Genomic DNA, 27,684 nt, shown 5'->3' with positions numbered 1-27,684 from the left:
TTTTTTTTTTTAAACACAGGATTTTTCGTTCTTGGCACTGAGGGCATTCAGAAAAAACTTGGGATAACTCGTTCTGTGGCACTGAGAGAGTTAAATAAAACAAGGGCCATACATGGGAATTCTATTGGCCACAACAATAAATTTCATCAATTCCCCTGCAAAGACCTGGATCACCTCAACTTGGAACCACAATGAGTTCAGAATATGCTGCAAGTTGTTGGTTACACCTGGTTCAATAACTATCATCCTCTTCCCCTTCATCTTGGTCGGCATGACACCAAAAATCACCAGTGTACCTTCCGGACGCAGTAGAGTAGACACGTTGTATAGGGTGTTAAACAGATACGAGTCCCCGTAGAGATCGCCCAGACATATGCTGGTCATCACACAGTCGGCGGTTTCGCCGTGGTATGGATGGAAAGGGTTGTCCTTTCTCAGGTCACTCTTCAGCACGTGTTTCACCTTTCTCCTCAGCTGGCTCTCCAATTCAGCTGGGCTCCTAGTTCAGATTATACACAATCACATGGCATTTGCTTTGCTTATTTGACGGGAAAGTTGACATGGCACTGTCATACTGTATGTTGAGAGACTTTCATTTGTTTGACCTTCCTCAGATCCAAGTTCAACATTACATCAACAAGACAGTTAAAGGTACACAATTATACAGTCTAGTCGGTGGGTTGTCTGAACAATTTAGTAGTCTAGTCTGTAGTAAGGAAGCCTAATCTAATTACACTGTATAGATAGGCTAGGGCTAAAGACTAAATATCTGGTTCTCAAGAGTGTGTAGTTGTAGCATGATATATAGTACTTGCTTAGATATTGTAGCTTACAAAAATGCTAATTTACACAGCAGAATATCACTTACCATGTGTCTTCCAATGTGGACACATACTGGATAGCAGAGCTCAAGTTGAAACGTCTCTCGTCTTTGTCAAGCCACATCTGGATCTCCTGACATCCGTCATCAGTAAATTCTGATACAGTGATTTTGTCATAGTGATCACTGGCGCTTATCAGACTGTGCAGTGAGGGTCCTGTTCCTATGTCGATCAGTCTGAAGCCACTGTAATTACCTGGAAGTCAAATACAACCACAATTAGCAACATGACGTTCATAATAGCAACATTACGCTTATGGTGTAAATACAATGATTGTGGATTAGAACAATAACAATTGGTCGGGCAACTTTTCTGGGCATCAGATCTATTGAGCCATTCTCCAAGGCCACTGATCACCAGACAATGAAAAACACCACTTTTACGAGTCATTATAGGCTTCTAACTAGAATAATGCAAACCTAGAATAAGTCAACAGTTTAATGTAATGCAAGAAAGAATCAGAAAGAAGTTATACACATACCGATGACATCATTTGATCCAGTTTCATTAACAGGTAACACACCTGGGCTATTCATATGCTGGGAACTACGGTTATGTAAAGAAGGAAAGGACACGTTCTAAGCCATAGCATGCAACAGACAAAGAAGGCAAACTGGAGCGGAAGTTTATTGTTTTTTTTTATCGCAACCTTTGTCAATAAGTTCAGGAAAATAAAATAAGTCATATCACACATTTTCTTATTTCACGTTTCGATGCGCACACTATACCATTTTATTGAGGTATCTAAAGAGCACAGAGTAGGTTTCTGATGGTGCACTATGGGTATGCATGATGCTTATCCACACTCATGGACTTTACATAAAACTTCCAGCTCGCCCCATAGTGCCATACTGCCCATACAAATCTACCAGCTGGAACTGCCGGATAAGAAAGTAATGTCTGTATGGTCGGTCCTTTCCTTATTTTCATAGCCTTGCTGGTAACCAGAAGTGAGGGTTGTAGTTTTCACATCCACAGACTTCACTCCAGTAATAAAACTGGGGTAAAACGTATAGCAGTGTTTCAGGGACACAGGAGACTGCTCAGTTTTATGAGATATACATAACAGATCATGTTTGATTGTCTCTTTGAGGTTGCCTATCCAAGCAGTCAGTTTATGCCAAAGCACAAATCCATATTGATAACAGTGCCAAGACACCTGTACAGCAGCTCTCTACTATCTCCACTCTGTTCCCTCCAATTATAGTGAGAGGTTCTAAAATCAATATCCATGCCCTTTGTTTTAGAAACTTACTTCAGGAAACAGCCATTGCACAAATTCATCAGGGGTATAGGAAGCTAAATGATAATATTTCATTGTGATCATTATTACCAAATTTAACCATGGTGTCCATATTTTGGCCATATGGGCTGACATTTTAAAAACTTCAATCTTTTGAAAAACTGTCAAATGTGATTCCTACCTGATGAAAAGATTTCACTGAGTTTCTTCAGTATAGACTCTGAATAGAAGTCATCAAGGAAGCTCTTGGAATGGAACTGGCATTTAGTTTCTTCAGTCGTTTCAGAGTAGTCAAGGTCCGTCCACTGTGAAAATGTCTCATGAAAGGCAGATTGTTGCGAAGACAAGCTTAGGGATGTAATAAAAATAAAGAAATTAACAAAAAACTTTGCCATTGTTTTATTCTCCCCCCAAATTACTTTTGAATCTTAACACATCCAAGCAAGTAGGCCTATCATAAATACATAAACACGGAATTTCAGGTCTTATTCAAAAGCAAAAGTAAAACCAGTTGATCAGTAAGACCAAGGCGTGTTTACATGACAGTCTGAATGCCAATCATGCAGTTGTCACAGCCATGACATTACATATTGTATAATAATTGACAATGTATTTTTTCAGTCAGATATGATTTATATAAAAAAACACTTTAATTCCCTTTTCAACATTCCCATCATAAAATGCACATAACTGTAAGTAAACATGATTAATTTTCAACAAGGACAGTTTGCACAGTGTGCTTACATCATATTAAGCTAGTTGAATTACAAATAAAATACACTTTGTACAGTATTTAAGTACTGACTTGATTCAAACACTATGAGCAATAATATTGCCAAATCAACAAACAATATCATCAAATAAATGCTGGTTCAAGCAAAAGTGCTTGTTCACTTTTGCCAGTTTTAAACATGAAACATTTGCTGCAGCATGCTTTGACAAGCTCTTCAACACAAAAAGCTAAATACTGTGAGAAGTTCCACATTAAAATCCAAAGTATTATGTATAATTTAATCTCAATGTTTTATAGTTTTATTTGGTCTAATCTTAAGGGAACTATGGATACCTTTATTTCACAATGTTTTCCTGAGATTGCCAGTATCATAGTTCATTACACAGCGTGACTGAAGAAACTGAATCACCATGAGATTCATAATTGTCATTGCTAAAGGTAATAGTCATTGTTCAGCTGAGTAGTGTGGTACTGTACTATGGAAAATGGCTAAAAACATAATGGGGTTTACTGCCCTTTGACAATCCTTGCTATCATAAGGCACAATTATGATTGTGTGTGTGTGGTAGTAGTATGCTGTAATAGTTATTCCTAATCAAACAATAAGCACAAATGTGACCTACTGTCAGACAAGGTAAAAAGACAAGGTAAAAGGAAATATTACTAATCTTGAAAGAAGAGTATTAGAAGGCTGATGATATGAGGTATAAGCATTTTCGCACAAGGCATGTTCGGATATTAGAGTAAGCCTCATTTGTAAGGCAAGGACAAAGATTGTACAGTTTTCACATTTACGGTTCCATTTTGACAACATAAAAAGTGCAAGGATGCTTCATGATAACTTCCACCCCCCCTCCCCCACAAAAAAGGGACTAAAATATACCCTTTTTTCTCATCCCGTAAAAGAATGTTGGTCAAAGTGTGAAAACGTATACACTGTTATGTTGCCAAAATCTCACCCCAGACCAACACAAAGCACCGTAAGGCAAAGTATTCCAAGTACATTAATGCTGGTTCCAGATAGCATTAGCATCAAGAATATGGCCTTAATATTGGCAATAATATGTATACATTTTGCAAAGACATAAAAAATATCACAGTAACAAAATCCCAATAGCATTTTCAGTACTTATACAAAATAAAATACTGGATCTATTACATTCTATTAGGGCTACACTTTAACACATAATTGCGGTGTATGGAGACAAGATGGTACAGTCAGCCATGTCATAGTTCACAGTTTTAAATATATAGAGGGGAAACTTGAAGAATGCATGTACAGAGTGACTAATACATGTCCTGTGAGGTGCAGTTAACCACTTTCAACCGGGCGTTCCTAATTTGGGCATGTCATTAGGTGTTAAAATTGTGTTGGAAAAAAACGTTTCAAAAACAAAAACAATCTCATCTACAAGCTCACAACACGCAACACGCAATACCCAATACAACAGGTTGTTGAGCTTGTAGATGAGCTATATTCGATTTTTAATGGATCTTAACCACTTGGACCCTACCATCCATATTCTCATCTACAAGCTTGAGAGTTTGTAGATGGGCTATTATCGTCAAAGAGATTTGGAGTATAGGGAAGAAAGGAGCAGACCTAGTCTAGACCCCTGGGGGACACTGGTCACTTAAGTATATAGGGTTTAAGTCGTTAGGTGGTTAAGAGCAGATGTTTCCCGGCGCAAACTGATGACTTGTCTGACTGGAACAGCCAAATGTTCTTCACTTCTGACTGACTGGTAAAAGTTGCTATACTCTACCTGGTAGAGTCTACCAGACACTGTGGCAGGCAGACAACCATGAGTTGAAGTTGCAGGTTATGTTTAATTCAACCAATCCAGTTGACCACTACAAAAAACAACTGGTAAAATCTGACACGCATTTTCCAACATTTTCTGACAGACAAAGAAAAAAGAAGGTCATTTCCTGTTACCATTGCTGTCCTGAGGGCATTGAGTTACTGTTGTGTTGGGGGTGTTGTGAGGGGGTTAAGGTTCATGACTGCTGACCGCTCCACTGGTTGGCCATGGGCCGTCGTAAGAGCTCCTCCACATGGCGTGCCACGTCCATTGTGTCCTCCAGATCAAAATCACCATCTGCATCCAACATGGTGTCACTCCTGACAGGAGAGCACAAACCGATAGAATTACTGGCTTGATCCAAATACACTACAACAGCGTGTACGCCTTTCGCACCCCATCGTTTTCACCGGCTATGCCGTCCTCTTATTTGCTGGGTGAAAGTGACGTGTGCCCACTTGGAGTTAGTCTGTTTACATTATGTGGCTAGCCCGCTGACAGCTAGCCTAACGCGCATGTCATTGTCAAGTACAATGTGCAATCTATAAACAGGACCCAGGTTGTAACCTATTCCATTGGTTCTCAAAGTGGGGTCCTTGAGGGGGTTCCAAGGGATCCCCAGAAAAATGAGGAACAGTTTACCCTCTTTAACCCCATTTATACTTCAGCTATTCAAAAATAGCGGATCTACAAGCTAAACATTTTTGAAGATTTGTTGATAAAATGTTAAAACACAATAAGTTATTAAGTAGGTCAGAGTGGCTTATTGTTGGTATCGGCCAAGAACGAGGGTGTCCATTCCCCATTTCAATGCGCTATACCCCTGGGAGATGGAATGCTGAGGTGGAGTGCAACACCTACATCAGCTCCCAGTACTTACGGCACAACTTAGTTACCCAAGCCGTGCTACTCATACACTGAGTTGGTGGTGCCCAGAATCGAACCCGGGAACTTGTGGCCCAAAGGCGAGTGCTCTACCAACTGAGCTACCCGGACACAAACAACACAAATCTTCTTTTATGGCGATCTCTGGCACAAAATATTTTCACATGATTTCACTTGACATGAAAATGTTTGAGAACCACTAGCCTCGATCTCCAGACTTTTATTGTTTAGTTTTGCTAAAAAATAAAAGCCTGGAGGAACGCGTCAGTGTACCCGGTATGAGGAAGTGTTCATTTCCCCAACCAACCAGAGTGCAGTGGGCGTCGCTCGTAATGTTGTGTTAACGGGGCGGGGGTTGACGGACAGATCGGTGAACCAATGGGATCAGGCGCAATCTCTCTGCGCCTCTATACACCCGCCCCTCTATACACGAAATCAGGAGCGTTGGTGCAGCCTAGAGAACCACTGACTTAATCCATCCATCACGACTTGTGAACTCAGATGGCGTGCTTGTCGACACGCAGGGCCATCGGCTGCTCTGTACCGGCACTTGCTTGTCTGGCTGCTAGGATTTGCATTTACTTGTGGACTTTATACTATGACCATATTAAAATGAAAATGGAAAAGTTGTTTGACATTTCATTTCACCCCTCACTGTACAGTGGACAATTTCAAATGTGAATACTTTTTTTAAATGCAATATTAACACTGTAAATACATTTTCCATTTATCAACATGTAACCACTTTCAGCTGGGTGTCATTAGTTTGGCCATGTCATTACAAGCAAAAATATTCCACTTATTTCAAAAAGCTTTGAAATAAGTGGTGAAGCCATAATTAGCCAATAAGCCACAAAATGAAAATGTCTAACAATTTGAAAGTGAAACTGACCTTTGACATATTCATGGGACAAATGAGTAAATAAACGGTGCATGTACTGACATGGGGGGGTAGATCTGGGTAAAGTTGTTGGGGTGGCCCACAGAGGGAGAGGCAGCCTGGTCCATGTATGTCAGGTTCCCAGCAGGCTCAGGGTTGGTGAATCTATGGAAGAAATGGAACACAAAAAGGCACTGAAGGAGTTTCCGAGCCAATCATTGGACAGTGGCCATGAAAAAAAATACATTTTTTTCACCCGAAAAGGTATTTTCCTAAAATACCTTCATGTCACAAAAAATGCAATCATTTATTGAATATTCAGGCCATGGCTGGATAATTTTGAAATGCAGTTCTTCCATTTCTTATGGGTGTATGTGGGGCTTGGATATACAGTTACAACATGGGATTCAAATACCAATCCATCACGTCACATGTAGTAGTTACATAATGCCTGACTGTCAAAATGGTTTTGGTGTTTGTTATATGATCTAGGGCTGATATGAAAATAACTTACTCTGGCACAACTTGCTTGATCTGTGGTTTTACATAGCCGTCTACTGCTTTTGCTGTGAGAACAAACAAACAAAAATCAAAATACACATGAAACATCCTTTTTGTGCATTATTAGCATTTAGAATAGTACCAGAGTTCCAGAATGGCATATTGTTGCAATCACGTACAAACAAACTACATAACAGTTATAACAGGTCTAGTTATGTCATAACTAGACCTGTGGGTCTTCTTTGAACATATTGTATATGAAATTCTACAGCAGCAATATGTCAATAATCCAGAACTTATGAGATGGGTAGAGAGCCACATACAGAGTGGTGGGGTGTAATACTTGGAGAACACCTCATCCTTGGGCCGGTCAGGGTACAGGAAGAGTAGGTGGTTGAGGTCACTGATGCGGTCGGCTAGGGAGCGGATGGAGAAGTCTTTGGTCGTGTATGGCAACAGGTTCCAGACCAGCCTCTCCCCTAGCAGCAGACAACAATTATCACTTTAAATACAATTATTCAGTTACGTTTAATAATGTAAAACAATGCCATTAGCAACAGGAAAACATCCATGTATATGTACAATTTATGACCAAAGCTGTGAATAGACAATGACACGTATTGACGCCAGTGTGGTCCTTCAGATGCAATGTATTGTTCAATGTATTTTAATGGGGGGGGGGGGGGAATAAGGATTCAAAATTAAAGCAAGAAGCTTGATGATAATGGTGGTTATGGAACTCTTGAGCACCCAAAAGTACATTTAAGTTCTCCTTACTGCCAGCAGGGGGCAGTGTGGTACTATAATAGCTAGAGGTGGTGCAGACAGAGAACTGGGTTACTCATGGTTTACAGTTCAGCTAAATGTCTGGTTCCCCTAGCAGGTGCACTGCACCTCGTCACTGTCGGATATAAACCTTAAATGTCCAAAACAGTTACTTTTCAGAAAAAAATCACACCCTGTGTGAAGGTAGCGGCGCCTTGATACATTTTGTCATCGTTATGTGTTTATAATGTGTTTATAGCCATGTGTCACGTGAAGCTTGACCAATCACTTTGTTGACGGGTCTGACCAATCAGAACGTTGACGGGGTCTGACCAATCAGAACGTTGACGGGTCTGACCAATCAGAACGTTGACGGTGAACACGGACAAAGTCAGGTATAGAGCAGATCCTGCTCTATACCTGACGGATCCTGGCGGATCCTGCTCTATACCCGACGGGTCTGACCAATCAGAACGTTGACGGGTCTGACCAATCGGAACGTTGACGGGTCTGACCAATCGGAACGTTGACGGGTCTGACCAATCGGAACGTTGACGGGTCTGACCAATCGGAACGTTGACGGGTCTGACCAATCAGAACGTTGACGGTGAACATGGACAAAGTCAGGTATAGAGCAGGATCCGCTCTATACCTAAATACCTAAAGGTATAGAGCGGCTAGCGCCGCTAAAAAGAAAAAGAAAACATGTGTCCCAAATGCATCCAATGTAGTTATTTAGTCACAAGCTCTTGTTTATCATTTTCACTGGTTAAATATTTATAAAACCCACAGACACACTTTCAACCTAGTATCCCTATTTTGGGCAGTGACAAAATGTCAATTGCTGCACTAGTTTACCTGCTTTGTTGGGATTCTCAGCAACCCAGGCGATGGTGATGCCACCTATCTCAGAATCACTGAAACGGAGTAGGAAGGTGCCATTGGGTTTGGACATTAGCATGTCCTGGGCCTGCTGCTTGTTTACAAAGCCCAGGATGGCCCTGAAAACAACAGACAGACAGACAAACAAACAAACACACACACACACACACACACACACACACACACACACACACACACACTTTAATTGTGCACCGTTTCCCTCAAATGTAGCTTATAGATGATAACATAGCCTTAACACTGCCAGGATTTATTTTGCATGCTAGATAGGACTACAAATAAGAATATGTAAGTATGTGTATAGATACACATACTATATCTATACAGACACACTGTATGGTGTATTTATATAGCGCCAAAAGCACTACAATGTGCATTACGTTCACCCATTCACACACACATCTTCACACACCGACAGCATAGGAAACTATACAAGGCCCCAATTTGCTCATTGGAAGCAGTAGGGGTTAAGTGTCTTGCTCAAGGACACTTTGACACTAACCAGGGGAAGCCAGCAGCCGCTCTACCTCCTGAGTCACTGCCATACATATACACACCATGCACGTGCATGCACACAATACTATAGCTTGTCCTTAAATACGAAAAGGTAATGTTATTTAAAACATAGCTAGTTCAAATAATCAGAAGTATGACTTGTGTTGTGTTTTGCACTCATTACCCATCATTCCAGTGTGGTTTGAGATGTTTCTTCATCAACTCTACCACTCCATCAAACCACTGCCAGAAAGTGAAGCTGCGTCCTGGCAAACTCTCCTGCACAAAAAAGCAAATTCAGCTTTAAAGTCTGTTCTTTAATGGCATTTCTGACTCAGCTGAGAGCGTGCAGTGGAGAGAAGCAAGCTAAATTGAAGTGAGTATGATTACGTCTCTCGCTGGATTTGAATACATGAGGAGTAAGTGCCTTATGTTTAATCCTCTCCAATGCCTTGACTGCGAATCTGGATTTTGCCATCAAGGCCCATTAAACGTCCTTCAGACCTAATACTAACATAATCAGTGTATCTTTTAAAGCACTTCTGAAAACATTTTGTTTAAGGCCAGCTTTTGATGGCTACCCCATCATGTTTACAGATATACAGTACTGTAGTTTTAGGATTTAGGATAGGACAGCGAACAGAGAGACGGGAAAGGCAGGAGAGAGGGCCTTGGGTCTAATACGAACCCAGGCCAGCTGTGGGAAGGATTGTAGCCTTATTTATGTGGTAAGCCGTATTACCAGGTGAGCCACCACCCCATATAATTTGTGTTTTGAATCTTATCTTTCTAATCTTGTAGTAGTAACATTACCCCCATTTGAAGTTATTTTATATACATAAAGGTTCCTTTTATGTGCCTTATTAAGTATTATCGTGATATTATAACCACTAATACACAGTTTTAAATTACTACAAACAACCTTAGCATGAAGTTGGTTTGATATTCCTTCATTTTCTCTCACCCTGTTGAACTGTGCCCAGGACATGGTCATGTTGTTGTAGTCTTCATGGTTGTTGCTGCTGCTGTTGAAGGCCTTCTGAGCCAGGAAGACCAGGTTGTCCTCTGACAGGCCGCGGCCACTGTGCATCTCTGCCTTGTACTTCATATCGAGGGCCTCGCACAGCTGGGGCCACAGCACTTTGTCTGGTACCATGAACGGCACCCTGCCCTGAGAGGGACAGACTGGATGCATAACTTAATTTCCAAAATAAACAACATCTTTCAGAGGTGCCACTGAAAACCACAAAAGTTGAGCAACATCTCCAATGGTTAAAGCGTGCAGTCAAATTATTATTTTTCTACCTTTGGTTTAACTAATAATCTTTGTTGTAGAGTTGATGCAACTTTAGCTTGATTTCCATACATTTTCCCACACTATAATTTTCAATATCTTTTCCAGGGCATGGAAATAATGTTTAAAGTGTTTCAAAACCAAGCCATGCTTACGCAAAATCTCATATACCGTAGTATGCAAAATACCATTTTGAATTTCATTGTCTGACATGATAAGATATGAAAATGCTTCATGCAAAGTGCCTTTCCAGGTATCGACGACTCACCGGTTCTGCAAAAGCATTGTCCCACAAGACCGTTGCGGTGGCATTGTTGTCTTGACTACCATGAACTATCACCACCACAGGAAGCGATAATGTCTTGTGGTTAAACAAAAAGAAAAGATACAAACGTAAGTTAATGAGTTAAGTGGCAAAGAATGTACTGGAATGATTCAAAATATTTAACTGATTGTGGGTAAATTAGTGTTTAACACAGTTAAATGATTGTGTAAAGCTACAGTATGACACAACTGCAAGATCATGTGAAATTCCTTACACAAATATTTGACTCAGTCCTCAAAACATTTCTAAATTGTGTGTAAAGGTCTTTGTATGCAAAGGTCCTTCGCTAGTTTACTACTTGGATTGCTTTAATAATATACAGCCATTGTTGCCTTCACAGACTAAATCATCTTCGTGTCGTATTTTAGAATGAAAACGTAATGATTTAATGAGACCGCGTAGGCGGCATGGTTAAAGGGCTGAGAGCTAAAAAAAAACACAAGCAAAAACCAAGGTCACAGGTTTGATTCCGTAGCCAAAGCCATCTGTCAAAGTGCCTTAGAGCAAGACACTGATGGGCACATGTGCTCTCATGAAAGGGTGCTCTGGAACAGGGATTCTCTAGTGGTGTGTGCGTGCGCATTCTGCGCAATGGGAGTGGTAAATGTGAGGTGTATTACTTACTTTGACATGGAAGACCAGTTCGTTTCCCCCCACGCTGAATTGGGACTCAAACAGGACTGTGAATTTCTCCTCAGTCACAGACTCTGCTCCCCGACGGTCTGAGCGCTTGATCCGTTTCAATGACTGAGTGTACACACACACAAGATCACAATTCCATTGAATCCTACAACCTATACAATCAGTGTCACTCTTCGAAAGGCTACTGGTTAGATACATTCACTAGTCACTGCTAAAACGTACCAATATAATGATTTACCATGTTTCTGAAGTGTGCACTGAGGGTGCCTGTGGCCTGGTGATATTCCATCACACAGTTGTTGTTGAGGATCTCTCCGCTGCTCTCACTACAAAAGAGAGAGAACTCGGTAACACATGAAACAATTCCTGCCAGCGAGGGCACAAAACCAGTGTGTGGAATAATATTATAATCACTGCCACTGAGGCATCATGCACATGCGTTTGTGTGTGGTGCTCACTTGCGCGTGCTCTCGTTTTTCAGCAGGGCCTTGGCCTGCTGCTCACTGACAATGACGGCCTTGACTTGCGGCGGGTTCATGTGCACGTTGAGCTTCCCACCCACCAGCAGGCGCACGGTGGCAGCAAACTTGGTCTGCGTCTTCAACACCTGGGGTGGCTGCTTTTCAATGATGAAGGTACTGAAGGGAGTTAAAGGATGGAAGAAGTCTGACATTAAATATCTAGGCAACAACTGTCAGGCTGAGAAATTCCCACAAAATTAACATTTCTTTGTACTAATGAATTTCATATGGACCAAACTGCTACTTGATTTTCAAAGTTGGATAGCTTCCTTTTACACTAACTAGGCCTACTCTGGGTCAATACAAGTCAGGAATGATGCAAGTTGGGAATGCATGCCCCACCCGTTTATGCAATATTTTTCTTGTTGCCAGAGTACCCGTTGTACCTATTGTCAGAGAACCCAGTGCAATACCAACTATCACGACTGATCGGAACAAAAGTGATGCAAAGCTTGGCCAATCCGTGAAGCCGAAGGGTTTGGTTGAGCAATCAGGGAAGCCGGGGACAGATGCACAGATACACACACAGGTTTCTAAAATGTATAGATATACAGACTATGTGAGCAATCATTTTACACGTGTGTTCTTCACATTTCTAATTAGTATTATATCACGGCGGCATATCTACTTTCACTGTGCTCCGCTATTCATCTATATTTAGCCTTGGTCAACCAACCGTAGAAGTGGATGCATCAGCGTTAACTGAGCCACCATGAAAATCTGACATTCCGTCAGCGGGCTGTAAAATATGTAGCCTCGTAAAATAAGGCCCACGTTGACAGATATATATGTAACAAGGTTATATATGTTACAAGGTTTTAACAGCATGGCACCAATGGGGTCACCTGTCAAGATCTGTCAGTACCCCTCATTTTTGTTGGACAAACCACTACACTGATCAGTGCCAACTGTATTGTGCACGTAGCCAGTAGGCCAAGCAAGCCAATGCCCATTTTTTTTTCACATTGTGAATATATTTATGGCTAGTCTTTTCTGTTAGTCTGTCTGTGTGTGTCCGTGGCTAATCCTGCAAACCACTGGACCGATAAGCACCATATTTGTTGTGCACAATGCCTGCCAGTAGACCAAAGTAGCGAAAGATTTTTCACATACCGTGAATATTATGTTTGTGTGAATATTTGTATCTAATCTCAGATAATTGTCTGTCCATATTTGGGCAAGACTAATGTTATCAACATGTCAGAGACTCACAGGGAAGCCACGCAAAAAAATATTAAGTTGTAACCTAAAACATTTATTTAATAAAATTAAGCCCTGCTGCCCTTTCTTACACACACAACCAGACTCCCACCTGGTAACAAGGGCAGAGATAATGTCTGTGATGTCTGAGTTGAGCTTGCTCAGCAGTTCTTCCATTGGACCTGGCAAGGGCAGCTGCTGGGTCAGGTGTTCACAGCGACGGATCTGCTGCCGGTTCTGCCAGATCAGGTCTGCCAGCTTCTCACACCTGATGGGTGGAGGAGGAGGGTGATGGATGAGAAAGGGCAAAGAAAAAAAGACATTGAGCTTAATTTAGGTCGGAAAAAGCTAGTAGTAATAAAGTCATTTCCACAAATACTGCTACCATGATCATCCTGGGAAGATTGGTAATGATCATTTGAAGATGTAATTGTGCTACTATGAGGGCAGTGACAGACAGTTTTATTGGTTAGTTGCGCACTGTGGTTGAATGCCGAATATGGCCGATCTACAAGCTCCCAACACGAAGCATGTGTGCACTGGCTATTTTTGGCTTAACTATAAATAGCTATAAATTAAGCGTAACGCTGAATTCACACCATCAGTGGGCTTTTGCTGCCACGTTCTGAGAATGCAGTGAAGTTCAATACAAAGCCTATGGAAGGAGGTGGAGAAAACAAAAAGCCAAGCATCAAAGTTGAGAAAAGTTCAACTTGAGCAACTACGGTGCATAGAAATCCTTTATAAACAAGATGCCAGAGACAAGCATATTTTGTCTGTTCTCCTCTCTGTCTGTGAGCACTGCTGCCGGGCGCAGCTGCTCACTTTGATCCGCTCTGACCACCTCTCGCTGGAGCACAGGGTGTCACTCATAATCTTGGACATCTTGATAGCATTTTTGCAAATGTTCACATTACGAACACTTGCTCACAGCTGCTGGTGTGAATTCAGCGCAAGGCTCTAGTACGAAGGGATATTCAGCAGGGTGGGTTAATTGGTTAGGAGTGAAATGTCCATTCTGGGTAGAAGGCTGTTGGCTTTAGACTTTCTACTGTGTTGCAGTGTGCCAGAAAAGCATGGCTGCTGTTGTTTGTATACTGTATATTTCTACTGTACTTTTTTTATTTTATTTTTCTTGAAAACATCCCATAGAGGGAACATATGCTCTTGTCCATTAACTTAATTCTTATTTCAACCTCCAATTTCAGCCATGACCAGATTCAGCAGCACTTAATCCCTGGATCCACCTTTTTCACTGGCACCTGCTTCCCTGCCAACGCATCATTTCCTCCTAAATCACTAATTCTAATATCCCATTGGGAAAAACATTCTTGACATTCGCTGTTGTCACTTGCATCTTAACATGCATAACTATTAAAATAACACTAGTAGTAAGATAATAATACATTCATCTGGACTAAATATTTTTTTCTAATACCCACCAGGACTGGAGGACATCTAGCCCCCCTTCAGGTGGACCTCCATTACCAGCCAGCTGCTGTCTCCTCTTCCACTGGATGAGCTCTTCATCCAGGATCACAGTCTGCTGCTTCCTCAACAGGTTCAGGGTCTTCTGGTGCTGCTCGGCGAGGTCCTGGCCACCACACAGAACACAACACAGGTTCTACTCATTATCGGAAACATAGGTGTCATTATGTGCCGACTTGTTCTACACCTGCACTTGTAGAACACCATGGATACTTGTATGTATCTTTAAGAGTGCTAAGTTATCTAGCTAACAGGTTATCAAATTGGTCACATTACTGTAGCTAACAGGAGAGTTAACAATGTGTCCACACAGGTTACAGATGGTCTCAGGGTCTGATCTTTCAGGACTGAAGTTGTACTGTGAATAATTAACTAACTAACTAATTGATTGGTTCCATCTCTGTTTGCTGCCTTTGTTGACAGTTGATTCATGTAAAAGAAAAAACATATCACTCTTTCGCTTTGTGTAGACATGCATCCTCTTTCGCTTTCAGTTGGCATGTGTCCTCTTTTGCTTTGTGTATGCACGTATTTTCTTTCGCTTTGAGTATGTACGCATTTTCTTTCTCTTTGAGAATGCACGTATTTTCTTTCTCTTTGACTAACCACGTTTCCACTTTCACTTTGAGTAACCCCCCTCCCCCCAAAAAAGATTCTCATTGGATCTACACTAATCGTGTAGGTGAACCATTCCTGATTCAAAACGATGTTGCTTAAAGGTGACATGTTTGCATACCTGCATAAATGTTTTACTGAGGGGCGGGCAGGCAGTTTTAGAGGCAGTTTGGCAAGCAGGCTAAACGGAGCGGCAGTAGGGGGGTAGCAGAGGCTCATGAGGTAGAGGGGTCTTCTTAGAATCGGAAGGTTCACTGTTCGATCCCTGGCTCATCCTAGCTGTGTGTCAATGTGTTCTTGAGCAAGATACACTACTACAGCGCTCCGATGATGCAGTGAAGCATCAATGAATCATATGTTTTGTTTCACCATTTCCACTCTCCTTCACTCTCCCCACAATTCCTGCTCTGTTCCATGAATGGAATAAAAACGAATTATGTCTGTTAACCAGTGTCTGTTCAATTAAACCCAACCGTTACCCTGTGGCTTAAGGCCTTTGCAGACAGAGTCCGATTTTTCACACGAAAAACAAACACACACATGCTTCTCTAGGACCTCTTGCACACCTGCTCCGAAATTGTCGTCCGATGCTGCGTCATTTTTTTAATCAAACCCATTTCAATTCCTGATTTTTTTTCAGATGTGTTAAAAATTGACCAAAAACTAATCAGTTCACTCACACGATATTTGAGCCATGCCATTTCAAACACTAAAAATCACACCCAGTGTGAAGTGAGCGGTGCCTTTGATGAGTTAATTTAATTAATTGTCCAAGGCAGAACCGGTGCACAGACCTATACTTCACACCCTTGTACGGTCATGCCAGCAATTTTGATCTCCCTGGCCAGATCAAGGCAGGATGAAAATGACCACCCATTCTGTCTAGGGCTGTCAAGACTAAAACATTTAATTACGATTAATTGTCATACAAATAATCACAATATTATTATTATATTATTATTGCAATAACAATTTAATTGTGTCGTTAAAAACTGGAGCATATGATTTTTTTGTATATCTGATTGGCTTTTAGGCTTCATAATAAAACATTGCACAGGGCAGATATGACAAATAACTTGAATATACAAAGAAATTACCTTTTTTTTTAAAACAGTGGAAATAGCTGATCTACAAGCTTACAATGCATGACGAAGTGATCAGCTATTTCTGCTTTTTTATATTTGAAAATGTATTTTGATCATAGAAACATTTACGACGATTATGCAAAAATAATTTGCGATTATCTCAAATAATTGCGTTTACGTAATAATTGTGACAGGCCTAATTCCGTCTCCACACCTTATGCACATAACAGCGAGGTGACATGCCTTCAATAGGTAGTGTGTAAATGCCTATTATTTAATAAAAATAGATATATGACCACCATATTGATTCTTCAATAATATTTATGTTTTGTTATTGCCAGTATTCTGTCACTTCTTCTTTTTCTTCTTCTGCCACTTTTCGCAGTTCTGGCTGAACCGTGCAGTCGCTTTTTACGACACAATCTTTCGTCCAAAGGTGGCGCTATAGCACTCAATTGAAAATGGCAACTTTGAACAGGTACAACTCATGCCCTGTTTGCCCTACTGCCATGAAACTTGGATACACATATGCGTCTCCTCATAATGAACAACTTTCACCCTCTGACTTTTGACCTCTGACCTTTAGATCTCCCACCATTTTGAATTATATGAAAAACAGTCATTGGCTCCTAACTTCTGCATTTTTTCACTTATGGAAAATCCGTTGGAAATTTTTGTAGGCAGTGGTCCAAAGTTCAAGTGTTAAACGTTTCGTGCAGATTGCTCAAAAATCCCAGGATTCTATAGATTTTAACTATTACAGTTTTATGAAAATTATTCATCTGTGCCTAAAACATACATGCAGACTCACATTTCTTTGAAACTTTGCAGAAATGTACAGGGTCATTCCAAATATCACTGAAACCAATCTTACTCCAATTGGCCAAAAGGGGGCGCTATAGCAATTTTTTGAAAATGCAAACTTTAAACAGGCAAAAGTCATGCCTCGTTTGGCCGAAAGTCGTGAAACTTGCTTACACTTGTGCCTTGACTCATGAGGAACACATCTATCGCTTTGACCAGTAAGCTCCGCCCTTAGATTGTCCACAATTTTGAGCAGTTTGAAAAACACTTAAACCCAGGATTTTTCAGCTATTTGCGTGAAACTGTATCATCTGTGTGATCTCCTTTTTCACAGTTACTTCTCTGTTGGGCCAATGGCGTCTCCCTTAAATGAATGCCTCACAATCTCAAGGTCGCCAGTTCAAGCCTCACTTGATGCAGACTTAATTTAAGTTGAATTGCAAACAACATGACTGTATCAATGAATACATGTGCAAATGGTAAAGATAACCTGAAATGCTTATTTGAGAGTACGTTTTTTCAACGTATGACATACTTCATTCTGAAAATAGCTGATCTACAATCTCACAACTTTTCATGGTTTGTGAGCTTGTAGATCGGCTACTTTCACTAGTTTTGGTTCTGAGGAGATGTACAATTTCTTCATTGGTAAATGGTTTGTGAACGAGTGATCTTAGTGTTAGTGAAACAGGGGCTTGGTTCATGAAAGAAGGCAAGAGTTTATGATCTTCAACAGACAATATCAGCCTGGACAAAGCTATAGCACTATAGGTAGTGTTGCAGCCTATTAGTCTGAAGGTTGAGAGTTCGAATCCTGTTAATGGCAGTAGGTTGAGATGTCCAATCAAACCATTATGTTTCCATCTCTCTCTCTCATCAATCTATTGTTTCCATGTCACTCTCTCTCTCTTCAATCTATTCCGTTTCCATGTCTCTCTCTCTCTCTATTCACTGGCCCCGTATTATCGCTGCTTGCAGCTATATTTACAAGTTATCTTTCAAATGGTGCATCCCAAAAACTTCTGCTCCAAACTCTTGTCATTGTGTCTGTGTGTTTATGTGCCTGTTGCGTCACTCTACAAACCAGTGCATATGCAAGTGTGTGCATGTCCGTGTGTGTGTGTGTGTGTGTGTGTGTGTGTGTGTGTGTGTGTGTGTGTGTGTGTGTGTGTGTGTGTGCGTGTGTGTGGACTCCCTACCAGTCTGTATTTCTGCAGTGTGCTGGCCTCTCTGGTGAGCCAGGCCTCCATAGTGGCTCTCTTGCTCTGCAGTGCCACCTCCCTCGCAGTCCGTTCCGCCGGGGGCAAGGACGAGAGACTGCTGAGCTGGGCTAGCAGGAAATGGATCAGGATTAAAGGCCTGAAGGAGAATAGAGACCAGCCATCTTGGCAGGCAACTACTGATTACCAGGTTAAGCATTCACTATCAATTTCGCTGAACAGTGGGCAATGAATAAAAGTGAACCCTCCAGCTACTGTTGCCTGTGGATTAGTTTCATGTCCTGAGGTTTTAGTAAATCTCAATTAAATCCCCATATGAGCCTAAGAGGTCCACCCAAAGCCTGCATCTTGGCCTTGTTGCATGAACCAGCATCAAATAAAAACTAATACCAACAACTTTTGTGACTCTTCAGAAAAACGCTTTTTGTGGAAACATTGTGGGTTTCTCTAATCACAGTCATTACTATTTACTGCCTTCTCTCTTCGCTAGGAAGAAATAAAGTGCGCCATTAAAACCAACTCTGACAATAGCTGGTGTTACTATGAAAGGTTATACCGTTCTGGACTCATTCCAAAGTTAACAAAGCATTAGTTCAGGTTCAACAGAGTTCTCTAGAACAGAATCCTACATGATTCAGATAACAAATCGCACCAGAATGCGAGTACCGTTCATTTGCCAAGCACATTTTACAGCTGAGGAGGTGCCATTGTCTGTACATGTTCTGTGTAGCAGCATTAATAAGTCTCAGTCCCACCACTGAGATAACAGTTCACACACAGTTCACTAGAGTGTGAACAGTGTGTGAACTGTAGTGAACCAACAGTAGCACCTGAGTTTACAGTCTGTGGAAAATTACAATAGCTGGCTGTTGAATGTGAGAGAGTGTGAGGGAGTGAGAGAGCATGCAAGCAAGCTGTGTATGAGAGAGAAAGAGACAAGAGTGATAGAGAGATACAGTATACCCATTTCCACTACAAGGCTGTGCCACACTGTGCCGTTATCTCAGCCCACTTGTGCACAGATTAATAGAAACATTTGAGCCTTTCTTAGCCCCGCTTGCCACCTGGTGCTGGATAGTTTAGAATGGGGCTGTGGAGACAGTATTTAAATTATACTTGCCCGTGACTGGACAGATTGGACTGACTCATAGAAGATGAAACTATGAATTATTTATACTTAATCAACCATATTTTCATTTAGTCTACAAGTAAATGATAAGTTACTGTTAGACAGGGAGATGTGTCCTGTGATCATGTTCTTACTTATCTTTTTATTTTCATACACTTTTCAATTTACTGAATGTTGTGTCTGAGCTGTATTTTTGTTTTATTATTTCTCTTGTATGTTTAAGTGTTTGTATTTTGTCTGTCTGAAAAAGCAACATTTAGCAAAAAAAAAAAAACATATTCTAATTTAGTCTACAAGTAAATGATAAGTTACTGTTAGACAATATAAAAAACGTTTCTGGTAAAGTTATACAATTCAGGCCATCTTGTAATTCAGGCTGACACAGGCATCCAGAAACAGCTGGACTGTAGCAATAGTAAGGCTACATTAATGTTACCCAGCTCACATTACAGCTGATAGCTGAAAACAGCCGATTACATCATTGGGTTACTATAGCAAAACCATAACAAAGACTACCGCTGCGTTCACCTCGATTGTAACGGAAAGACAAGCTATAAAAGGCTCAGCTGTGCTCCGTCCCTCACAGCGCTGCATGGCCGTACTCTTCATAAAGGAAACGAGGCAATAGAGACTCCCACCCACTCACCCTGCATACGCAGGTTCTCCTGGTACTGAATGATGAAGTACTCCTGACTGTGCTGCAGCTTGCGAAGTTCGTTCTCCGTCTCCAGTGTGGCCAGCCGCAGCTCCTCGAAGGCCTGGTTGATCTGCTGGTGGCGCTGTGAGAGGCTGTCCATGGCGCTTCCACTGCCACCGCTGGCCTGAAAAATCAGTTCAGTTCAGTTCAGTTCTGGGGCGCGCACGTAGGTGAACGGATAGTGAATCGACGACATAATGGTGATACCCCTGGTTCGATTACAGCTGGAGACCTCGGTTTCCCTCTATCTGATCCGTTTCTCTACTATCCTCCGTTTCTCTACTATCTCAGCCTCATAGTTTTCAGCTATGTGACCCACATTTACTGTTGCATATTATGAAGGATGGATAAGACTTGGGCAATGTTCAACATTAAGAATGCCAATAATGGCTGCTAATATGAATAAATAGTAATGCGAGGGAATAAAGGCCTATATCCAAAGGATCTCTCCTCAACAGGGGAACATTAAGTGACAGTGGGTGAATCATCTTTATAATAATTACATTGTATAATAATTAATATTTTCCACACTTTTCCAGTCTTTTTGTGTAAATAAGAACTCTTTACAACCTGAAAATGAAATGCTAAGTAATCTTCAATCCTTTTTGAGACTTTGTATGAACCCTGTGCCTTGACTGGTAAGACTTACATCTGTAGCTTCCTGCACCAGCCTCTGTTCTGACTGAAGAATGTGTTTAATGCAACGCACCAGCTCCAAGGGGCAGCGATCATATGTGGTCTAGGGACAAAAATTACACACATTAAGAAACTATTGATAGGAGTTAGATCAATCAAGATACACAAAAAATATCAAAAATACCACTGTTTCTGTTCAAGTAAGGTATAAGTATACAATTACTCCCAAACCCTGTTAAACCGGAAAAGCATCTGTGTCATTTTAGATTTTAGCGTTGGCTATTCAAAAATAGCAGATATACGAGCTTGTACATCTGCTATTTTTGAACACTGTTGAAAAATCTTGTGTGGAATCATTTTGAATTACGTTTGAGAACTACTGATTTAGAAGGCATTTGTAGAATCGACCTCAGGTCTTAATGGGATAAGGGACTATTTACTTACCTTCAGCTGGTTGGCACAGTGGCCGAGCTTAATCTTAAGCAGGAAGCCGTCCTCTCCCACCTGGTGCAGAGCTTTCTTCTGAAGCTCAGCCACCAGGTTGTCCAGCAGACGCTTGGCTTTGGTCTCCTCAGCTGGGTTGTCCAGCTCCACAGAGTCCCTGGTGGGACCACACCACAGACATTTGTTTTCTTTAACCAGACTTAGTGTGACTTAGGGCTAAATTGTAGGGGACTCGGAGCAGCAGTGGGCCCCAGAGACACGGCGCACCGTGCAGGCCCACCGTTGTGTGGACACGCCCTTGCGCCTTTCAATCACTGTCCCAGCTATGGATAAATAGCTATCTGGTGTCTCCAATAATGTCATGGGCTTGACAGAAACTAGACTGGAGGACCCGACTGTTCTCCAGGACTTGGATAAGCACTTCTGACACACCAACACCAAGCCCTTCTATTTAATAATAAGACTTTCAAATATGGCTGTAACCTAGCCCTGCTAAAGCCGACCAAGTAGTAGAGACTTAGGGGTTCATTGGCCTGCTCAAGTGCAGCAGTATCTTGGGAAAATTCAACATTTTACCTCTAACCACTCCCTGCAGATAACCGTCTATTATTGTTGTGGCCCTTGAACTATGGATAGTAAGTTACAATGTGTGCAGTTTGTTGAACGAAGCCGCCCAAATCACAATGCGGTGTTCAGTTGCAAAGCTGCACTAAATAGGTTAGCTGCTAGTATGTATGTCCGTGTGGAGACAGTCTCTGACACATTTGGCCAAATCGAAATAGCCATCTTTATAAAAACGTAACCAACCAAGTGCTTCACAAGAACAATGTTTGTTTGTGTGACCAACACTTTTTGTTTTTTACATGCATTTTCAACCAACTTTCACTTTACAAGGCACTTCAGGCTTTTGTGGACAGAGGTGCTTCAGTTTCGTGATGTCACATACATAGGAACTATGTACAATAATTTTGCTCTGTCATATACATTGGTGCGCATAATGGTTAATCTTTGTCAATATGAGCTGAACAATAACAATTACCCCAAAAGAAAGAAAACAAAACAAGAAAAACAAGAAATTTTGACAAATGTTTTTGGCAAACGCCCCAGGACAACCTCTATAGTGGACTCAAACATGTCCTCACAGATAGCAATACTTGAGTTACTCCAATTCCAGTGGACACACCCGGCAAACATACTCAAATCTCATGGGGACAAAAGCCATGAATGGAACAGTATGCTTGGTTGTGGATGAAAGAGGGGCAATGATAATGATGATGATAACGCCCAATATATATTTTATCCACAACCTAAAAGTACCGTATTTATTTAGTGATCTGTGGGAAAAGGTGACCTGTACAGAACATTGTTGTGAATGTGCATGGAACTTAATTATATTCTTGTATTCTTTATTTGGATCCTCATTAGCTTCCACAAAGCGGTCCCTAGTCTTCCTGGGGTCCACACTAAATTATATGCTTATATACACTGGAAATGTACATTTTCCTAATTTATGTATAATTTTCACCCAGTGGCTATTAATCAGATTTTTTATGAGCCATCCAACCTGCCCGATTCACAGATTTACTAGGTGTCTGGGGATATAACTGCAATCTGCGCATCTCTAAGGCAATAAAACGTTATCCTCTATAAGTTAACAGTGGTTCTGCTAGGACGAACTTTGACAAAATAATCTATGAATTTATTACAAGACTATAATATAAAAATGCTTTAAACAAATTTAGTTCACATTGCAAGTAATCGGTGCTTGGTTGGCGCTGTGACGCGTTGTTGACCTTGTAGATCTATTTCCGGTGCACAACTAAATCAGGCAATAAGGAGGTAGACCCTTGCAGACCAAGCCTGGTACATACCACAGCTGGCTCTCGATCCATTGGGCCAGGTAGTGTCGCACTTCAATGGGGAAGTGCTGGCCGTACAGCGCCTGCATCTGGTGCAGAGCCTCGCCCTGCAACTGCTGCGCTTGGATCCACACTGCCATGCTCCTCCCCTCCCTCTAAGCTCACTGGCATAGGTAGGCAGAGAGGAGAGAGGGGATGTTGTGGGTGGGTGGGGATGACAAGATAACAGGAAAAGAGGGAGATAAGATTGAGGACGTCCCGATCATGACATTTTACTTGACATTGATTGATATTCATTGAAATAATTGCGGTTAATGCTTTAATTGTGCTTTTGACATTGAGCATTGGAACAGAACAATTACATTTCTGTGTGCCTTTTAGGCTTTGTAAACAAACGTTGCACAGGATATAACAAAATAGATACACATAAATTAAGATAAACCATTATTGATCAGCAGAGGGAAATTCGGGTGTCATGGGAGCAACAGCAGTAAGACGAACAGGTGAGTCAAGAAAGAATCACACCAAGCAAAATAAAACAATGAGCTTAGATTCTGGCACTTGATATGTGCACTGGTCTGGATGTCTGACTGAAGCAAATGGGGGAGGGGGAAAAACAGGAAGAGGAAGAATTGGGTAGATAGAAGCAGGTGGCAATGGTAGAATGGGGTATACTACTGTACAGCATATCATGGCAATAGGGAAGAGATAAAGAGAGGATGTTCAGATAACAAACGTCATCAGGTTGTTGTGGGTGCACTAGATTCTAGCGTCACCTCAGACCAAAATATTGCGTTCCTCCTCCTCTCACTCACTCTCTCTCACACACAAGCCTGATGTGTGATCGCAAACAGCTAGGCTTCAAGCATTCCTCTTTAATGAAGTCTAAAGGCATTGGACAACTGCAGAGTCAGGCTTGCAGGGCTCAAGTTGCAGCTTTTATTAAACAACACAATGCATGCTGTTTGTTTCACATCATGCTTGTCATTATTGATCAATCGCATCTGTCACTGTCACTCACTCACGACTGCGCCCAAGACAGAGGCGGGTTATTGTGCAATCTGACATTTCTTAATGTTGATCATGAGAGCCATCTTGACTTTTGTGTACAACTTTCTGTTTTGAGAATTGAGAGAAACCTGCTTTCCAACTAGTTTGACAACGCCTATAGCGTTTATGTCTTTCAGAATGACAACCAGCTGGGCAAGCCTTCGGACGTTTATGATAAAATGTATTCATAAACAGGGTGTGTGTGTGTATGTGTGTGTGCATGGATGAAAAGTTGGTGGGATTCATTTATTTTGACTCATGGTAAAACAGCGTAGCTATTTACTAGCTAACTACTAGCTAGCATAGCAAGAACAGTGATTGCAAGCTGTTTTGCACCCCTTCACAATCTCCTCCAAACATGAACTTTACATGCGACACAAGTCATAAGTTACTGTAACTTACCTTGTAGAGACTGTAAATCAGATGTTCTAAGAACACCATGCACGCACAACACTCTGCTCCGTTCAAAGCTCACAATGTTTAGCTAAAATGTGGTTAACTATCACATCACTACACAGCAACAACAACAAGCCTTCAGCTTTCTTACAAAGCCAATAGCAGCCTGTTGCATCAATCAGGCTAGCTGTTAGCTGTTAGCTAGCTGCTGCTGCCACTCATTTCCGCTACTCCGACCACGCCTCCAAGGCTGCTTCACGCCATGCCCACGCCCCCACCACAAGTGTAATAAGCATATTATAACTCTATGGTAAGGGATTTTCTGTAGTTTTAGGCATATATTGATTTTATTTGATCAAATTAATAAATAACTGGACTGCAGAGCAAAACATGTATAAATAAATAAGTACATGTGTATAGCTAAATACATCTCAGAGGCAAATATTGTACTTTTACTTTGCTACAATTATTTGAAAACTTTAGTTACTAGTTACGTTGTAGAATTGAATTATTATTACAAAACATTACCCACTTCACCGAAGTTCTACAGGCTCAAGCTCGAGCTCGAGCTTGTAGAACTGCTATTTTCAAAAGATTTGTGTACATTTTGAAAACTGGAAATGGGACATTCTGCAAAATAATGAGTACTTTTACTTTTGGTACTGTAGTATTTACTCAAGTAAATTCTGAATACCAGACTTTTACTTGTAACGGAGTATTTCTACATTGTGGTACTGATACTCTTACTTAAGTAAGAAAGAAATATGTACTTCTTCCATCACTGCAACTCACTCTGCCTCTCATTGGAGGGCTACAGTTCAAAAACCCGACTACACCACCATGACTCAACATCAATGGGGGATTGCAAGCAAATAGAAACTACAGCCTTTCCTTTCCTGAAAAGTTAGCATGCCATTGTTCTGACCCACAAAGAAGCCATTGTTCTTGCATTATTATTATCAATAACAATAATAATCATAATAAGAATAACAAAGGTATGAAATCTTGTTTGAAATGACCAAACCTGCCTACAGATGATGTCATTGTAGGCAGGTATTTGAACTATTTAGGTCTACAGCACTAATTATACTTTTTCACATATACTGTACATTTAACACCTTTTCATGGTTTCAAGAAATTACACCACAAGTGTGAACCAATAGCTTTTATTAATTAAAACATTAGTGGTTAAGCAACAAGTTATTGTGTAGAAATCAGTTACTAACATGTGAAAAGGGCAAGGAAACAATCATGTCTGAGCTACAAATGGTTTTCCATGACATTTTTCAGCATTGCTTAAGGTAGCAACAACATGCCGCTTTACATCAAAATTCAAAGATATCTCACAAATGCACCTCTTTATCTTGCACTTAAAGTGTAATATTGGAGTAAAACCAGCAGATTTGTACTTTGGTCGTATAGCCTAGAATTTCTCCATGACAGCTCCATATTGTGGTGTTTCTTGTATTGTAAAGCCTATACAAATATTATTGGTCCAGGGAAATGTATTTGTTCACAGAAGATGGTTGAAAAGAGAAGAAATGCTCACTAACTACAAGCATACCAAGTTTTAACCTGCTATGATGGTGATTCACATTATATACAAAAAAGGTGAACACAATGTACTGTAATTGGGAAATAGTTTGATCTGTAACAAAAATGGACATAGACATTTAAAAGCATCTGAGTAAACTTTGGCAACATTCATGGAAACTGTTGTATGAAAACAGCAATTTGTGATAACATTCTGATCAGGCACTTGTCTGAGACAACGACAGCTATAAAACACAAGTGAAAACAGACAATATTAAAAATAGTATTAAAATACCATCCTGCTGTATACAGTTTGTATCCAAAGCTTGTTTTTTTAACTGGTACATTGTTCATTTAGAAAAAATAACTGTTGAGAGATATTGTGAAGTGAAGTGCTGCTTTTGAATGTGACCTGGAGGAATGTATTACCATAATTGGACACTAGGGGACAGTATAAGATCACAGGAAGAGCATAATTCTGTAACATTTATTTATAGCAAATGAGAAGATTGTTGAAACTTGTTGGCTGTCATACTCGGGTTCAAAACAGAGACAATGTTGACTATGATCAAAACTGATTAATTCATAGACATCTGATGAAAATCCTTATCTAAGGTGACAGATTTTCTGATAACAATGCATCCATTCTTTTCCTTTTTCTTTTTGAGAACCCTCATATGATCTAAAATAACATAAAGACAAACACTTGTGCATAGACAAATATTTCCATGGTATTTTGTATTCCTGTAGAGTAGACCTTCATTTAAGCACAGTTTCAATTAAGCAGAATATTTTTCTGGATGCAGATTATTCCTTAAAATCATTGCAAGAAAAAAAAATGCATTAAAGAAAGTGTATACAAAAGTGACAGCAAGCAATCACATTCTCTCAGCGACCAAAAGGAAATTATACAGTATACACAGCCAAAATCCTGAGTGTTAATTTAACCCAGAGAGTAAAAAATAAACCCAGATCCATCTTTACACTATCAGAGTCACAGTAACACTCAGCATCTAGCATGTATGATCACAAACAATACCATACACAAATACTACAAATTACAGTGTGAGCTCATCGACTCATAGGAATCACAATAGACTCGCTGTGCCTCTATATAATGAGAATATTAACCACTTAACCACTTAAACCCCATATGGTTGAGCGGAGTCCCCCAGGGCGTAGTGTATTTTCAGTTTTCTGTTATTGTGGGGAAAGCTTCCGCTGAAAATAGCAGATCGACAAGCTCACAATGCAACGCAACGCTTGTTGATCTGCAATTTTCAGCAAAAGCTTTCCCCACAATACAGATGCTGGGGTTTAAGTGGTTAAACCCTATATACTTAGTTGACTGGGGTCCCCCAGGACTCTATACTTGGTTATGCTCCTTTTTCCCTTTCTACATCAAATCTCTTCGAAGAAAATAACCGATCTACAATACAAGCTCACAACATGTCGTGACACATTGTGAGCTTATAGATATAGGCTATTTTCAGGAAGATATTTGCTCCAGAATATGGATGCTAGGGTTCATGTGGTTAAGTAAACTAAGGAAATAGGTAACACTTCGCTATTAGTGCCTTAAAAGCCTGAACAAATAGGAGTGGAAGGAATATTCACATATGATGTGTAACATTTTCAAAACTCAAAACGACTAGGCC

The 27,684-nt window shown here is 40.7% G+C and overlaps 2 protein-coding genes across 5 annotated transcripts; both read right to left on the bottom strand.

The window, feature by feature from the left end:
• Positions 1-90: 90 nt before the first annotated feature.
• Positions 91-2,519, bottom strand: LOC311059760 (nicotinamide N-methyltransferase-like; the record flags this gene model as incomplete). Its single annotated transcript, XM_084077805.1, has 3 exons — positions 91-499; positions 869-1,076; positions 2,306-2,519. The coding sequence occupies 3 exons, from the start codon at positions 2,517-2,519 to the stop codon at positions 91-93; spliced, it is 831 nt and encodes a 276-aa protein (XP_083933931.1).
• Positions 2,509-24,693, bottom strand: LOC311059758 (signal transducer and activator of transcription 5B-like). Of its 4 annotated transcripts, none has more exons than XM_084077802.1 (19): positions 24,500-24,693; positions 23,060-23,211; positions 21,189-21,345; positions 20,758-20,847; positions 20,058-20,232; positions 18,262-18,392; positions 14,513-14,664; positions 13,183-13,338; positions 11,808-11,987; positions 11,588-11,675; positions 11,332-11,454; positions 10,651-10,743; positions 10,053-10,259; positions 9,273-9,367; positions 8,552-8,694; positions 7,252-7,407; positions 6,942-6,993; positions 6,491-6,592; positions 2,509-4,959 (listed from the first exon to the last, which is right to left on the bottom strand). In XM_084077802.1, exons 2-19 carry the CDS (start codon positions 23,185-23,187, stop codon positions 4,953-4,955), a joined length of 2,235 nt encoding a protein of 744 aa, XP_083933928.1. In that variant the 5' UTR covers positions 23,188-23,211; positions 24,500-24,693; the 3' UTR covers positions 2,509-4,952. The 4 variants fall into 4 exon arrangements, with proteins under 4 accessions (XP_083933928.1, XP_083933926.1, XP_083933929.1 ...); XM_084077800.1 differs by having other exon boundaries at positions 2,509-4,982; positions 24,500-24,692; XM_084077801.1 differs by having other exon boundaries at positions 4,845-4,982; positions 6,440-6,592; positions 24,500-24,692.
• Between the last annotated feature and the right edge of the window lie 2,991 nt (positions 24,694-27,684).

Source organism: Gymnoscopelus microlampas (assembly GCF_963454915.1).
Source record: "Gymnoscopelus microlampas genome assembly, chromosome: 14".
In the NCBI taxonomy this organism is placed as follows: Eukaryota; Metazoa; Chordata; class Actinopteri; order Myctophiformes; family Myctophidae; genus Gymnoscopelus; species Gymnoscopelus microlampas.
This window is presented reverse-complemented; position numbering and strand designations above follow the sequence as displayed.

Coding starts and splice junctions, on each gene's coding strand:
- LOC311059758 (XM_084077800.1), bottom strand. CDS start 23,187: ATGGCAGTGTGGATCCAAGCGCAGCAGTTGCAGGGCGAGGCTCTGCAC. Junction 13,339..14,512: donor CTAGATGTCCTCCAGTCCTG/GTGGGTATTAGA, acceptor TCCACCCATCAG/GTGTGAGAAGCTGGCAGACC. Junction 11,676..11,807: donor AAAAACGAGAGCACGCGCAA/GTGAGCACCACA, acceptor TCTCTTTTGTAG/TGAGAGCAGCGGAGAGATCC.